Genomic DNA, 14587 nt, shown 5'->3' on the forward strand with positions numbered 1-14587 from the left:
TTTTTTAAATATGTTTTCTAGATAATTCTTATATTGATGGGATGATACATAGAATGAGAAATTGCATATGAATTGGGACCATAACTGGGGATGTCAACGAACCGAGTTGAGCCAGCTCGCGAACCAAAATTTTTTCTAAGGCGGGCTTTTTTTGACCCGAGCCGGGCCGAGCAAAAGCTCATCAAAAAATTAAGGCTCGACTCGAGCTTTCGGCTTGGGCTTTACCGAGCCGAGCCGAGTCGGGCTGAGCCCGATTTCTAGAATTTTTTTTCCCTATACCTCTTGCTGCCTGTTTGGTAGCTTAAAATAAGCTGCCAAACAGGCAGCTATAACAAGTTGCTGTCGATTGACAGCTTGTTATAGCTTCCTGTTGGCAGCAAGTTGGCTGCCTTAATCGGCAGCTATGAAGCTGTCGGTTAAGGCAGTTTAGCTGCAAAACAGGCAGCAGATTTTTCATTTTTTTTAAATACAGGCCGGTCCTGCTCAAGCCAACTCTAAAAAATGAGGTTTGGCCCTAACTTTGGCTCGATGCCTCCGAGCCTCGAGCCGAGCTGGCTTGAGTTTTTTTCGAGCCAAACTATGAGCGGTCCGAGCCGACGAGCCCGATTGCTATCCCTAACCATAACCCAATATATTGTTTCCATATATATTTCGCTCATTATGAAATACAATTCTAAAGGAATTTGGTCTCTACACATATAATTTGGGCCCACACTTTATTTAGATACCCTAAACCCCATTACTTAATTCGCTATTAGATCACTTTTAATTTTTGGCTAAATTTTAAAATAGCATTTATACCCAATTAATTACATATGTCGGTCCACATGGCAAATTCAAAATTTTCCAACAATCTCTCACTTGGACCACATATATTACCTTATAAATGTGTATATAATCTCATGAGCTCAATAATTTTGCTATCATAATCAAAAGGCATCTCTAAACAATCTTGTCCATTAATTATGCTAATATAGGATCAAAACGACATTCATTACAAATATCATAACTAAACCCATCAATGGTTACATATATCAATACAATCAAATGACATAAATCAAGTGTGGATGTGTAGCATGAAAATTACATGTGATGTGATCTAAACATACCTATTTCCAACTGGTCCTACTTTATTCTTTCGTACCTTATACTTTAATGAGATCAAGCTAAAACTTCCACCAGAGTGAAAAATTAAATTGAATACTTTATTAATGAAATAAACTTTAATGTGCAAAACCAAAATCACGTGTCAAAAAGACGACATCCAAGATTACAAACTCCCATTAAACTAGTACATCATCAAAATGTACAACACCCATATGAGCAGTGTGTGCATGAAAGACTTTAGATGGTAGTCCTTTAATAAATAGATCTGTTACTATGGAGTTTGTCCCAATATATTTTATAGCAATTTAACTACCCTAAACTCTTTCTTTAACAACTAGGAATTTGATGTTTACAAACTTAGACTTTGTTGAACTCGTATTGTTGTTTGAATACAAGACTGTACACTTAATGTCACAAAATATCTTAAGCGATCTTTCAATTCCATCCAAAATTTACAGCCTAATGAAAAATTTTTGCAGTCATATTCTTTGATTGGATGCCTCATAACAACCTAAAAACTCCACCGCTATGGTTGAAGAAGCTATAAGTGTTTACTTAGCACTCTTCCAGTATATAGTTCCTTTAGCCAGTAGGAAGACATAGTCCAATGTAGATCTCCTACTGTCTTTGCAGATGACAAAATCAGAATTGGAATAACTAATGATCTCCAATTGGTCTAATTTTCTGTATGTGAGTATATAATCTTTTGTTCTCTGCGAATGCTGTATAAATCACTTGACTGCCTTCCAATGATCAATCCCATGGTTATTCAAATATCTACCTAGCATTCCAACAATGAATGTTATACCGGACGTGTGCATACCCGAACATACATCAAACTCCCAACTGCTCAAGCATAGGAAAATTTTTGCATTTCCTTTTCTTGAAGGTCATTCTTAAGTAGCAACAGGGGTATCTCCTAGTTTGAAATCCTGCATTCCTTATCTCTTAAGTACCATATCGATATAACTCTTTTGTGATAAAACAAGAATACCCGAGAATGATCCCGGTGTATTTGTATTCCTAATACAAAAGAGATATTACCAAGATCTTTCATTCAAAATTTTTTGATAGAAATTTCTTAGTTTCGTGCAATAAGCCTATACCATTTTAGGCAAGCCATATGTCATCAACATACAATACCAAGAAAATATATTTACTCCCACTGAACTTGGAAATACACAATCATCAACTGCATTTATCTCCAAACTAAATAAGATTATTATTTGATGAAATTTATGATACCATTGACAGGAAGCTTGGTTGAACCCATAGAGAAATATCATCTTTACATCCCTCTGAAGTAGCTCAAAATCAAAATGTACCACAAGTGTCATTATAATCCTGAAAGAGTCTTTTGTTGAAAATAGAGATAAAGTTTCTTTGTAATCGATGTCTTTCCTTTGAATAAAGCCCTTTGCAATAATAAGAACCTTATATCTTTCCATATTACCATTTGAATTCCTCTTAATTTTAAATATCCATTTACAACCAATAGGTTTCCAACCTTCAAGCAATGGGACAAGTTCACAAACGTCATTGTCTTTCATGGACTTTATTTCTTCATCTATGGCATCGATCCACTTTCGAGAATTATCACTTTGCATTTCTTGGTGAAAGTTGATTGGATTTTCTTCCATCAATCCAATATCATCGTCATGTTCTTGAAGAAATATAATAAAGTAACTCAAAATTGTATTTCTTCTTTCTTTAGTGGATCTCTTCAATGGAGTTTATTCTTGAGGTTGTCGAGTTTGCTTTTCTGGAACAATTTCTTGATTTTTTGTAGGGGTTCTGGAATATTGTCTTGATCTGGAATTACTTCTTGAACAAGTCCTAGAATAAGAATTCGTCTCTTTAGTCAACTGCAATAGAAAGAATATCTTTATATTCTTCCTCAAAAACAAAATTCCTAACCTTAGCTCTCCTGCAAAGTCTACTTCCTCGAAGAACTGGTCATTTCTAATTTTAAAAATTGACTTTGTAGTGGGATCATAAAATTTCTAACCCCTTGACCTTTTAGAGTATCCAATGAAATAACAACCGATAGTTTTGGATCCAAATTCTTTTCATTTGACCTGTAAGGTTTTCCCTCAGCTGGATAGAGAATATAAACTGCATTTTTAATGCTTCTCCTTAGAGAAATTCTGGTAAGGTGGAATGACTAATCATACTTTTTACCATGTTCTTAAGTATTTTGTTTTATCTTTCAGCAACAACATTCATGATAGCAGAACCTGGAAAAATTTTTGTTGGATGATTCCACATTCCTTTAGGAATTTAGCAAAAGGCAATGGACGTTGTCATCTTGATTCGTCATATCTGCCATAGTATTTACACCATTGTTAGATCTAACGTGTTTCATTCTTTTGTCGATTTAGTTTTCAACTTCAGTCTTATAAGCCTTAAACATATTCAATGATTGGATTTCTCATGAATAATATATAGATAGCAATAGCGAGAATAATTGTCTATGAATGTAATAAGTGACTTTTGACCATTCCAGGAAGTCGAAGGGAATAGCCGATAGATATCCGTATGAATTAGTTGTAAGACGTTCGAAGTTCTATTGACACCTAATCTATTTATGTTTGTTTGTTTCCCGTTGATACAATTAAATAAGCACTAAAGTCTGAAAAATCAAAGGGCTAAAAAATTCTTTCTGATAAAAGCTTTTCAATCCTCTTTCGAGAAATGTGATCTAAACGTTTGTGCCATAATGAAGCAGAATTATCATTGGTAAATTTATGTTTAATACTATGTGAATAAGTACATATTATCATATCTAGATAGAGAACAGATACCCACAAGATTTGAATCAAGAAAAGACTAAATTTATTATTTCCAAATGAACAAAAATAACTAAATTTGTCCAATATTGAAATAAAAATCAAATCCCGTCTAAATTATGGTACCACAAAAGTCTCTTTCAAATCCAAATAAAAACTAGTCTTTAATAATAATAATAATAATAATAATAATAATAATAATAATAATAATAATAATAATAATAATAATACTAATAATAATAATCTAAAAGTCCTTATAGCCTCAATTTCAATTGATTTGTCGTCACCCACATAGATGAATCTTTTAGCATCATTTGACTTTTGACGGTTCAGACAACCATGTATAAACACATTTACATAAGTAGTGTTACATGAATCAATCCACCAAGTATATCTAGGAACTGAAGCTAAATTGATTTCAGAACAAACCAATGAGAAATCTACCTTTCTTTATACGCCAAGCATGATATTTAGAATAATCCATTTTCAAGTGTCTCGAGATTCCACAAAAAAGTAACAGCTAGGTGATTCATCATTTTCAGGCTTTAACTCTTTCTTTTGAGCTGAACTGTGTGCAAATTTCTTATTCTTTCTTTTCTTAGACTTGTCCTTAGAGGTATTAGTCAAGTGAGCACTTTCTATTCTATCTTGCTCTAGCTTTTCTTCTTCTTGCACACAGTATGAAATGAGCTCATTTAGAGTCCACTTCTCCTTTTGACAGTTGTAACTGACCTTGAATTGATTGTATTGTGTAGGAAGAGAAATCAAAACCAAATGCATGAACAAATCATAAGAAAATTCAAGCTTTAGTGCCTTTAGATTTGAAGCAACATGAGACTTCTCCATGATGTACTCTTGAATATTTCCTTTACCTTTATACTTTAGTGAAACTAAGTTCGCTAGAAGCGTACTAGTTTCGACCTTATCGCTTTTTGCATAGCATTTTCAATGAGAAAATCCCCCCAATGGTCACTGAACTTTGTAGAAAATCCCCTAGGAGGTCACCGAATTTCAATACGTCCCTAAATAGTCACTGAACTTTGTCGAAGTCTAGCAAAAGGTCACCGAACTTCAAAACGTCTCTGAATGGTCACTGAACTTTGCCTAAGTTCCCTAGAGAGGTCACTCAACGTTGCAAATTAGGACTCCATACATAACTAGTTTAGTGACCTCTGAGGGACTTTTTAAAAAATTCAGTGACCATTCAGGGACGTTTTGAAGTTCGGTGACCTCTTGGAAAACTTCGAAAAAGTTCAGTGACCATTCAGGTACGTATTGAAGTCCGGTGACCTCCTAGGGGATTTTCTGCAAAGTTCGGTGACTATTGAGGGGATTTCCTCCATTTTCAATTCATCAAGAAATTCCTTGGTAATAGTTACCTCATCGAACACAGTGCCTCTGAATGATTCTAGAATATCACGCTTTATGATCATAAGACTCATGCGATTTGAACAATCCCATTTATCAAAGTCTCATTTCATTAGCGAAATTTTTATTCATAAGTACAATAGGTCATTTAGTACTTAATGCAAAGTTTAAATCCATGCAGCCAAGAATGATTTGAAAGTTCTCTTTCCAGACCTTAAAATTAGTTTCATTTAGCATGGGAATAGAATCGATGTTTGTACATATTGTACAAACGGAAGAGTTAATTGAATGGAGAACAAAATCAAAGCAACATGTTCACATTAGAATCCATATTAATCAATTAATAAATTCAAATAATGGTAAATCTCATCACAAGATACTAAGTACAACATTGATATTTAGTCTTTGGATAGAAATATCAACTTGTAAGTGATACTCTTGACGTAGTAATCAAATATTGATAATAAACTATGTCAAACAATAAATCTATCTTTGGACCGATTTATTGTTCACATAAAAGAAACTTTAAAATTGTCAAATATTTATTGTCATAGGTGTGTATGTAATTCGGCGAAACATTTATCTTTCTTTGGGCCGGTGAATATCCGCATGAATTATAAAACATACAACATTTCCAATATTCCAAATAAATTAATCTAGACAAGAGAGGTTAGTTTGGTAATACGTTGCTTCAATTAATTTAATTTGGAAAATTAGTTATCCTAAAAGAAACTTTAATACCATAATTTGAATTTTAATTATTGAATCTTTAACTTATCACACACACACACACACGAAAATGATTTTCTAAACACTAGTGACATGGCACATCATTTAATTGGTTTTGCTTTCTCTATAATTTTGTGTTGATGGGATGACGAAAATAATGAGAAATTGCATATGAACTAGGGACCATATTCCTATATAGTTTTCATCATATGTATTTCACCTATCATGAAATATAATTATAAAAGAATATGATCTTTATGCATATAATCTGGCCTCACTTTATTTATATGCCATAAGCCTAATTACTTAATTATTTATTAGATCACTTTAATTTTGAGCTTAACTTTAATAGCCTTTATATAAAATTAATTACATCGTCAGCCCACATGGAAAATTAATAATTTTCCAACAACTCCTATTTAAACAATTATTCAATGTACGGGTATCTTAAGAAAAATATAATTAAACTTTATTTTGCCAACTAGATTAATTACATTTTCATAATATGTATAAAAATAAAAGCAAGTATATATTTTTGGGACGGAGGGAATACTTAATTGTAGAAGTCGAACTCAATATGAACTAAACTAAAACATATTGTCTCATAACCCTGAGATTTTGAGTACTCTGTATTGACAATTTAAAATGGGCCCCTTTCATGTAATTAAAAACATATATTAACAAAAAAAAAAATTCCCAATAATATTATTTCAATAAAAAATCATCCAAGCCACTAAACTCATCATGAAATTTCATATGAACAAACTTTGAAATCAAATACATAAAATACCACGTGAAAATTTTGAAATGCAACAAAATGTAAAAATATTTCTTCTTGCATTTTTCAGATGCAAACTCACTAATTAAACTTTCATAATCAATATGTTCTAACAAATCTTGCTCAATAGATATGAAAGTTAGTCAATTCAATCGTTTTTATAAGATGGTCGATTGCAAATAAGATTTTAATAACTTCAATTTTTGAAAAACTTCTTTTGACATATACAAAAGTAATATGAATTTTCAATAGTATTCTATAAGCAATAAATGTATTCGGAAAGCAATCCAATCTTTTAAAATAAGTCAAATATCGAAAGCTATTTTTTTTTTTGGTAAAAGATTTTGCAAAATTTTTAACTCTTGAAACAAATTTTCACCATCAAGATAACAAAAAATGATGTCTTAGAACAATGTCAAGATGATTACAACATACTTTCAAATTAGCATAATTCATGAGAATAGTAGTAAGACAATTGCATATCATACCAAGTCAAATACCTACAATTAATGCAGAAATCATTCATAAAGAAAAATAGTTAAGCACAACATATTGAAATTAACACGAAAGAGCCTAAACAATGTGAATATTTCCATTACTCTCATAAAATGTCTTGGTATGATACACAGTTAGAACAATAATGTTAAATAAGAGTCATTATTTTTCTACTCCTACCTCTTTTTTTCATAAATATTATGCCCATTAAGTAACATAATAATAAAAATTTTAAATTTTAAAATTATTATATATAATTATATAATGAAAAAAAATAAAATTTGGTGCCCTACAATCTGAGGCCTTATGCAATCGCACAAATGAGCAATCTCAGAACCACCTCTGCCAATAATGTTTAAGATATCTATGACGCCTAATAATTAAGGCAAGCCACATCTTTTATATTCCCCTAAGACTAAAAGGTTAGGAGCACAACGAAACTCTCAACATTGTCCTATTTCACTCAAATGTATTTTGAACACATATTCTGTCTTGAGCCTTTATTAGGTAATTGTATCTCAATTATTTTGAATTTTATCATAATTTTGTCTTCCAGGATTTTTTTCCTCCCCATTGAAATTTTTGAAACTGGAATAAAGCAGGAATTTATTTATTTATTTATTTTTCTTTTTGCGGTTACGTGAAACAAATTAATATCTTAACTGTATTCTTAAATAAGCTTATTTATGGTTAGAATAATAATATGCCTCATTGATGCTACCCTAAATCTCAAGTTATTAAAGATGCAACTCAGTGCCGCCTTCCCTTATATTTAATGCTTTCAAATATTTTACCCAGTATAAATTGTAAAAATCTTATGACGAAGCGCCATTTATCAGAATTCCTTGTAAAGATTACCCATGACAAACATACACACAACAATATAATTGTTACACCAACAATATATGTTTGGAGACAGCCTTTTTTCTGGTAACCAATGGATTTTTCATTTGTATCATGTAAAAGTTTTAATGAAAATGAAATATCTTTTATCAGCTCAAAAATCCAGCCAAAAAATGAAGATTGGACAATTGAGGAGAACAATCTATTTGAGAATGCTATTGGAGCTTATAATATTGAATTCCCATATATATTTAACAAGATTGCTTCATTCATCCCTGGAAAAACCATTGAACAAATTAAAGAACATTACAAAGCATTGGTAGAAGACGTTGACATGATCAAATCGGGTCATGTTCCATTACCTAACTATATAGACATTGATAATAGCAAGCCTAAATCAGCTTGGAGGAGAGGGGGAAAATCTACACAAAAACAGAAGACTAGGTCCATTCGTTGGACCAAGGAAGAACATGAGTATATGCATAAATATTTGTTTAATCTTGCACTATTTTCTTCTATTTTTCAATGATAATTAATTTGAACTACATATGGTGGCATTTGTGTTTGATTTGGTATTGTTTTCTATTGATTCAGGAAATTTCTTGCTGGACTAGAAAAGTATGGGAAGGGAAATTGGAAGTGCATTTCAAGAAATTGTGTGTTAACGAAGAGCCCAACACAAGTTGCAAGTCATGCCCAGAAGTACTACATTCGTCTTCAAAAATCAGCAACACCTTAATTCTCTCATTTTACACATTCACATCTGATATATACTATAAAATCAATATGTAGATATGAGTGTTAGGTCTTATCTATTTATTTATTTTTTTGTAACTTTCTTTTTAAGGCTTCATTGGAGCTAATTTGATGTTATAAAAGGTTAGTTTAATGCCTTTAGAGTAGCATTTTGTAAATGACTTTATAAATTATAATTTGATTTTATCGTTTATTCGAGTATTTAACTTGAGTTATTAATATAAGTTTTCATGATTATGCGAAATGTTACAAATTGTATATTTGATTTGTCAAGTATGGTGACACACAATTTGTGACGTGAACAAAAAATATATTATTCGCAATCGGTCCATAAATTTATACTATCAATAACAGAAATTTATCGATGGTTTACTAACGGAATTATTAAATTACTGTCTGCTAATAAATACCAACATTATTTATTTACTTTTAAACAATGGCATTAAATTAACTACGAATTTAGCGATGAAATGATTCTGTCGGTAAAATTCTATAGGTAATTCGTTGGTAAATGTAAATAATAATAAATAATAATTTTTCTATGGCTTAGTCCATCGGTAAAATGTAAAAAATAATTTATAAACATTTCAGAAAACATAAAAACCATTTCCATGACAACAAAGATTGTGAAGCATGGAAAATAGGAAAATAGCAAAAATGTTATGTAAATTGTGGAAACACGTACGATGTCCTGGCTATTGTAAATTTTACTGTTAACAATAAATTTCTATATTATACAAAATAATGTAAGTTCTTTTATCTTCTAAAATTTGAAAAAAAAAATGGTTTATTTGGCAAAAAATTGAACGATTTTTGTTTGGTCTAATCCAATTATTCATACGTCAAAAACACATCACATCGAAGGATAAATTGAGAAGTTAGGAATGAGATTAAACAAATGCATTTAGAGTAACATTTTGTAAAATTATAATTCGATTTTATCGTTTATTCGTGTCTTTAATTTGAGTTATTAATCTAAGTTTTTATGATTATGTAAAATATTACAAATTATATACTTCATATGTTGAGTATAGTGAAATACAATTTGTGATGTGATTAAAATATATTATTTTTAATTAGTACATAAATTTAAAGTACTGCAATATGCGCTATCAGTGACAAAAATTTACTGACTGCTAGTTTCCATCGATAATAGTGACAATATACTGACGGAATTGTTTAATTACTGCCTGCTAATACCAACATTAGTTATATTTTACACATTGGCATTAAATGACCAACGAATTTAGCGACAAAATTATTTCGTCAGTAAAATTCTGTTGATAATCCATTGGTAAATATAGATAAAAAAAAAAAAAAAATTAATGATTTTCCAATGAATTTTCTTACGACTTAGTCCATCGGTAGTATATAAAAATAATCCATAAACATTTCAAGAAACATAAAAACCATTTCTATGACAACAAAGATTGTGAAGAATGGAAAAATAATAAAATGTTACATAAATTGTGGAAACATATAGAATGCCCTGAACCTCGCAAATTTTACGGTTAAAAATAAATTTATATATTGTGCAAAGTAATGTAAATTTATTTATCTTCTAAATTAAAAAAAAAAATTGTTCAATTGGAAAAAAATTGAATGATTTTGGTTTGGTCTAATCCAATTATTTATACGTCAAAAATAAATTATAAATTAAAAAACTGCAAATTATTGTGTAAATAATTGTAGAAGTTATTTTAATATGCTATTTGTCACTCGAATTTCTAATTGTTGCAATAATGGTCTCACCGTTAAAAAATTAAGTAAATCATACATGGCATCATTAAGTAGGAAATTATAGATTTAACAAATGAGAAACGTAATGGGGCTCTAATTACTTAAATCATACTTTTAAACTGAGGATCCCCCCCTCCCCCGCCCCCCACTCTCTCTCTCTCTCTCTCACAGAAAATACCATTTTTGTCTGACGAGGCTATAATATAAATAACACTTTTGGGGGAAGTTTTGTTACTTAAAAATGTCATGTATGATTAATTTTTTTAATCAGCTGATCGTAAAACTTGAATGATTAATAACTTACGAAAATAACGTCAACGACCATTTCAATACTAGGAACATCAGTGACCATTGGCGTAATTAACTCTTATTTAGATTTGTCAAGCCACTTATTAGTGAAAAGCTCTGACATCACTTGAAAGTTACTAGTTCGAATAGGTGAAAATTGCAGAATTAAATTATAAATTAATAGCAACAAGGCACTTATTAATTGTTCTAGATGTTTAGGCAATCAAGTTAAATTATTCTATGTTGAATTGTCAAAATTTGTAATGCGAAAGTAATGAAGAACACAAGAATTGTTGACGGAGAAACCCAACTAAGTAAAAACTTCAAGACCAAGCCAGTAATCTCCATTGTAGATAATAAGAACTTATAGTATGATCAAGACTAGAAATTTTACTAGACTCGTTGATCTAATTCCTGCAATCTCCAAAGTCTGCTAGAACGTGTTTTACTTACACCTGCTCCCGATCTCTTGGAATTGTCTATCTCCTGTAAATCACCAAAAACACCTTGTTCTTGTACTCTTTTTATACTTCTAGTCCAATTTTCCTCAATTTTCAGCAACCTCTATAAGCTATGGAAAAATACATTCCTGTATGTGTATAGGAAGTAAGTGTTTAGATTATGTGATTTTGCTGCTTTTCTCAAATTGTGGTTGATTGATCTTAAGATGTAGCATGATATTTTTATCTATAAAGAATGTTATGAAAGAAGAAAATAATGATCAACGACACCAAAAATGTAATAGGGCTTGGGTATATATAGTAGAATGTAATTAGATAGCATGGGAAAAATAAAACTCTTGAAAAACTCGAACTAGGATTTTTAACGTTACACAGTTGCTCGAGCGAGAGTAAGGCGACAGGCCGGAGACAGTGTTTCTATTTTTTTCGCTCGAGACAGGCTAGTGCAAATCCGACAACTCTTTCCTCATTGTTTCAAACTCAAATCCTAAGTTACTTATTTCATTTATACAACATTTCAATTGACTCATTGACTTTCACAATTTTTCATATTAGTTCTTTTGTCTAAAAAATTGTCAATACAATAAAATCCTAACAATTAGAGAATATGAACTATTGGTAAATTGGTAACATCCTCTTTGTGGTTCATAAATGTTCTCTAATCCATTCAAAAATATGGTAGAAAATACAAGAAGTATGAGAGCACTAAGAAGCAAAAGAAGAACAAAAGAAAAAAAAGTTGCTAGTTCGACTCTAAAATCACGTATAAGGTGTGAATAGGTGAATAGCATGAAATTAAAACTACCAATTAAAAGTAAAGAGTCATATTTTAATTGTTCTAGATGTTTAGTTAATCAAATCAATTTTATCCGATGTTGAATTACCAAACAGTAAATAAAAGGGTAAATAATACAGGATTTGTTGATGAAGAAAATCCTTTAAGGATTAAAAACTATGGGGACTAAGCCAATCACTTCCACTATAAACAATAAGAACTTACAATGTGATACAGCCTAGAAAATCCCACTAAACTCGCTGATCTAGTTCCTATAATCTCCAAGACCCATTGCATCTTGCTTCATTCACAATTGTCTCCGATCTTCTGGAATTGTCTATCCCCAGTAGAACAATGAGAATACTTAGTTCTTGTACTCTTCATGTGCTTCTAACTCAATCTCCATCAATTCTTAGCAACCTATAAAAACTATTGAGAAAGTACCTTCCTGACCATGTTTAGAAAGTGTGTGCTTTGGATTATATGATTTTAATATTTTTTTCCAACTTGTGCTTGATTGATCTCAAGATGTAGAATTGTTGTTTGATCTCCAAGGATGTTATGAAGGCACAATATAACGATCAATTACCTTTTCCATGAAGTGGGGCTTGTTTATTTTTAGTTGAGAGGTATTGGGGTGGTATAGGAATGATATAACTTTTGACAATTGTAAACTTGGGTTTTTTGGAAAACACCGTCGCTCTAGTGCAGGCTAGCATCTGGCGAGCAATTGGTGGACGATAATGATTCTGTTTTGACGCTCGAGCATGAGCTTGGCGAAAGGCTAGCATAATTTTGGTGCTCCTTCTTCATGTTCCATAACATTCCAATAGACTCCTTGACTTTTACAACTCTTTTATAATAATAATTTTGTCTAAAGAATAGCCAATGCGAACAAAAACCAACTAAAGGAATATTGGCAATTTTAACTAGATTGTGGTACACGAAATTTTGGAATATGTAACGTGAGAAAGTAGAGAGGTGTGAAGAAATGGTATATGAAAAATCCCTATTTATGGACGAAAAATTGAGGAAAAAAAATTAAGAATAATGCTACATTACAAACTTTTTTTACATAATCCTTTACTCACTACTCACAATAGGGGTGGGGACCATAAGTTGCCATTTTTTAAATACATGCGGGGTCTACACATTATGTGAGAGTGAGTGAAAGATTTTGTCAACCATAGTTTGTACATATATATTTATCCAAAAATTAAATTTAGTATTTGAATATCTAATTTAGATTCGATGGCACCTTCCACCAGTAGGTGCCATCAACTGGACGATTGCTTTTGCAGCCACCTAGACAAGTGACTTGCAATGAAAATTTTGAGCTCAACTCGATCTCACCTATGAGACGAGCATGAGCCACCCATTAGCACCGGCCAAGTCAATGCGAACATCTACAAGGCCGGCCCCGATTATTTCGAGGCCCTAGACGACTAATTATTTCGAGGCTCTCAAGTATAATTATCAAATGGGGACAAAGGAACTACCCGCTTGCAACTATTTCGTAGATTGCTTTACTGACATTCTCATCCTTTAAACTAGTAGCCGAATTTATGACCACCTCTTTTTAGGCATTAACTCCAAAAGACATTTGGACAAGAACCTTCACGTTACCTATTTATACACCAGATAATAGGCATTAGAAGGATTTTGAGTTGTTCTAAGCACAAGGTGAATGTATTAATATAATAGGAATCTGATGGGTTTTGGGCCTTTTTTTTGAGGCTCTTTGAAATAGTGAGGCCCAAGGCAGTGGCCTTGTTTGCCTTGGGCCAGGGCTAGCTCTGAGCATCTATTGCCATCCCTATGCGGAAGTAAGGGGCTATTAGGTGGGGAGGATCACAAAGTTAAAGCCCATTTGAATAATGTTAAATTATGAATTTATTCTATGAAAATATTTAAAAAGTTGGCATTTTTTACTTTGGTCGTTAGAAGGTAATTTTGAAATGTTCGCCAATAAGTTAGGGATATATTGGTGGCAGATTAAACTCTATGATGGAATTGCGACACAATTTTGAGAAAATGCACAAGAGATATGCATGACTAAAAATGAATGGTGGATGATGATAATTACATTCATATCTCTGTTTGCATCTTTTTACTTGACAATGAAGTGAACTTACAGTAGGTGGCCTACGCCTCTGGACAATAAAGCAATTTTGATGCTAGTAAAGCCCAAACCTCTTGCAAGCTTAGTGATGCTTATGACTCCCATTAGGTTAATATCATTTTGCCCTAACGGGCCTGGTGCAGTGGTAAAACAGAAGGGTTTTCTATGGAGTATAGGATATTTGAATCCTCGCAACATTTGGAAGACAACATTTATGTTGGAAGATAATGGTGCGCTTTATTGTCCCTCCGAGGGTCCTATTTGCACGTCGTATAGGGAGGTCCACAAGGAGGAGAATCATATTCCGAATATCCGGCCTAAGCATGTATAAACTGT

At 31.8% G+C, this 14587-nt stretch overlaps 1 protein-coding gene across 1 annotated transcript; it reads left to right on the forward strand.

Annotated features, from left to right (window-relative positions):
- Window positions 1–8203: 8203 nt before the first annotated feature.
- Window positions 8204–8848, forward strand: LOC111387707 (transcription factor SRM1-like). Its single transcript, XM_023012290.1, has 2 exons — window positions 8204–8583; window positions 8704–8848. The coding sequence occupies exons 1-2, from the start codon at window positions 8204–8206 to the stop codon at window positions 8846–8848; spliced, it is 525 nt and encodes a 174-aa protein (XP_022868058.1).
- Window positions 8849–14587: the final 5739 nt, after the last annotated feature.

Source organism: Olea europaea, unplaced genomic scaffold (genome assembly GCF_002742605.1).
Source record: "Olea europaea var. sylvestris unplaced genomic scaffold, O_europaea_v1 scaffold419, whole genome shotgun sequence".
NCBI lineage: Eukaryota > Viridiplantae > Streptophyta > Magnoliopsida > Lamiales > Oleaceae > Olea > Olea europaea.

Excerpts from the sequence above, each read along its gene's own strand:
- LOC111387707 (XM_023012290.1), top strand. The coding sequence starts at position 8,204 with ATGGATTTTTCATTTGTATCATGTAAAAGTTTTAATGAAAATGAAATA. Across the intron at positions 8,584-8,703 it reads TGGACCAAGGAAGAACATGA|GAAATTTCTTGCTGGACTAG; the intron begins GTATATGCATAA and ends CTATTGATTCAG.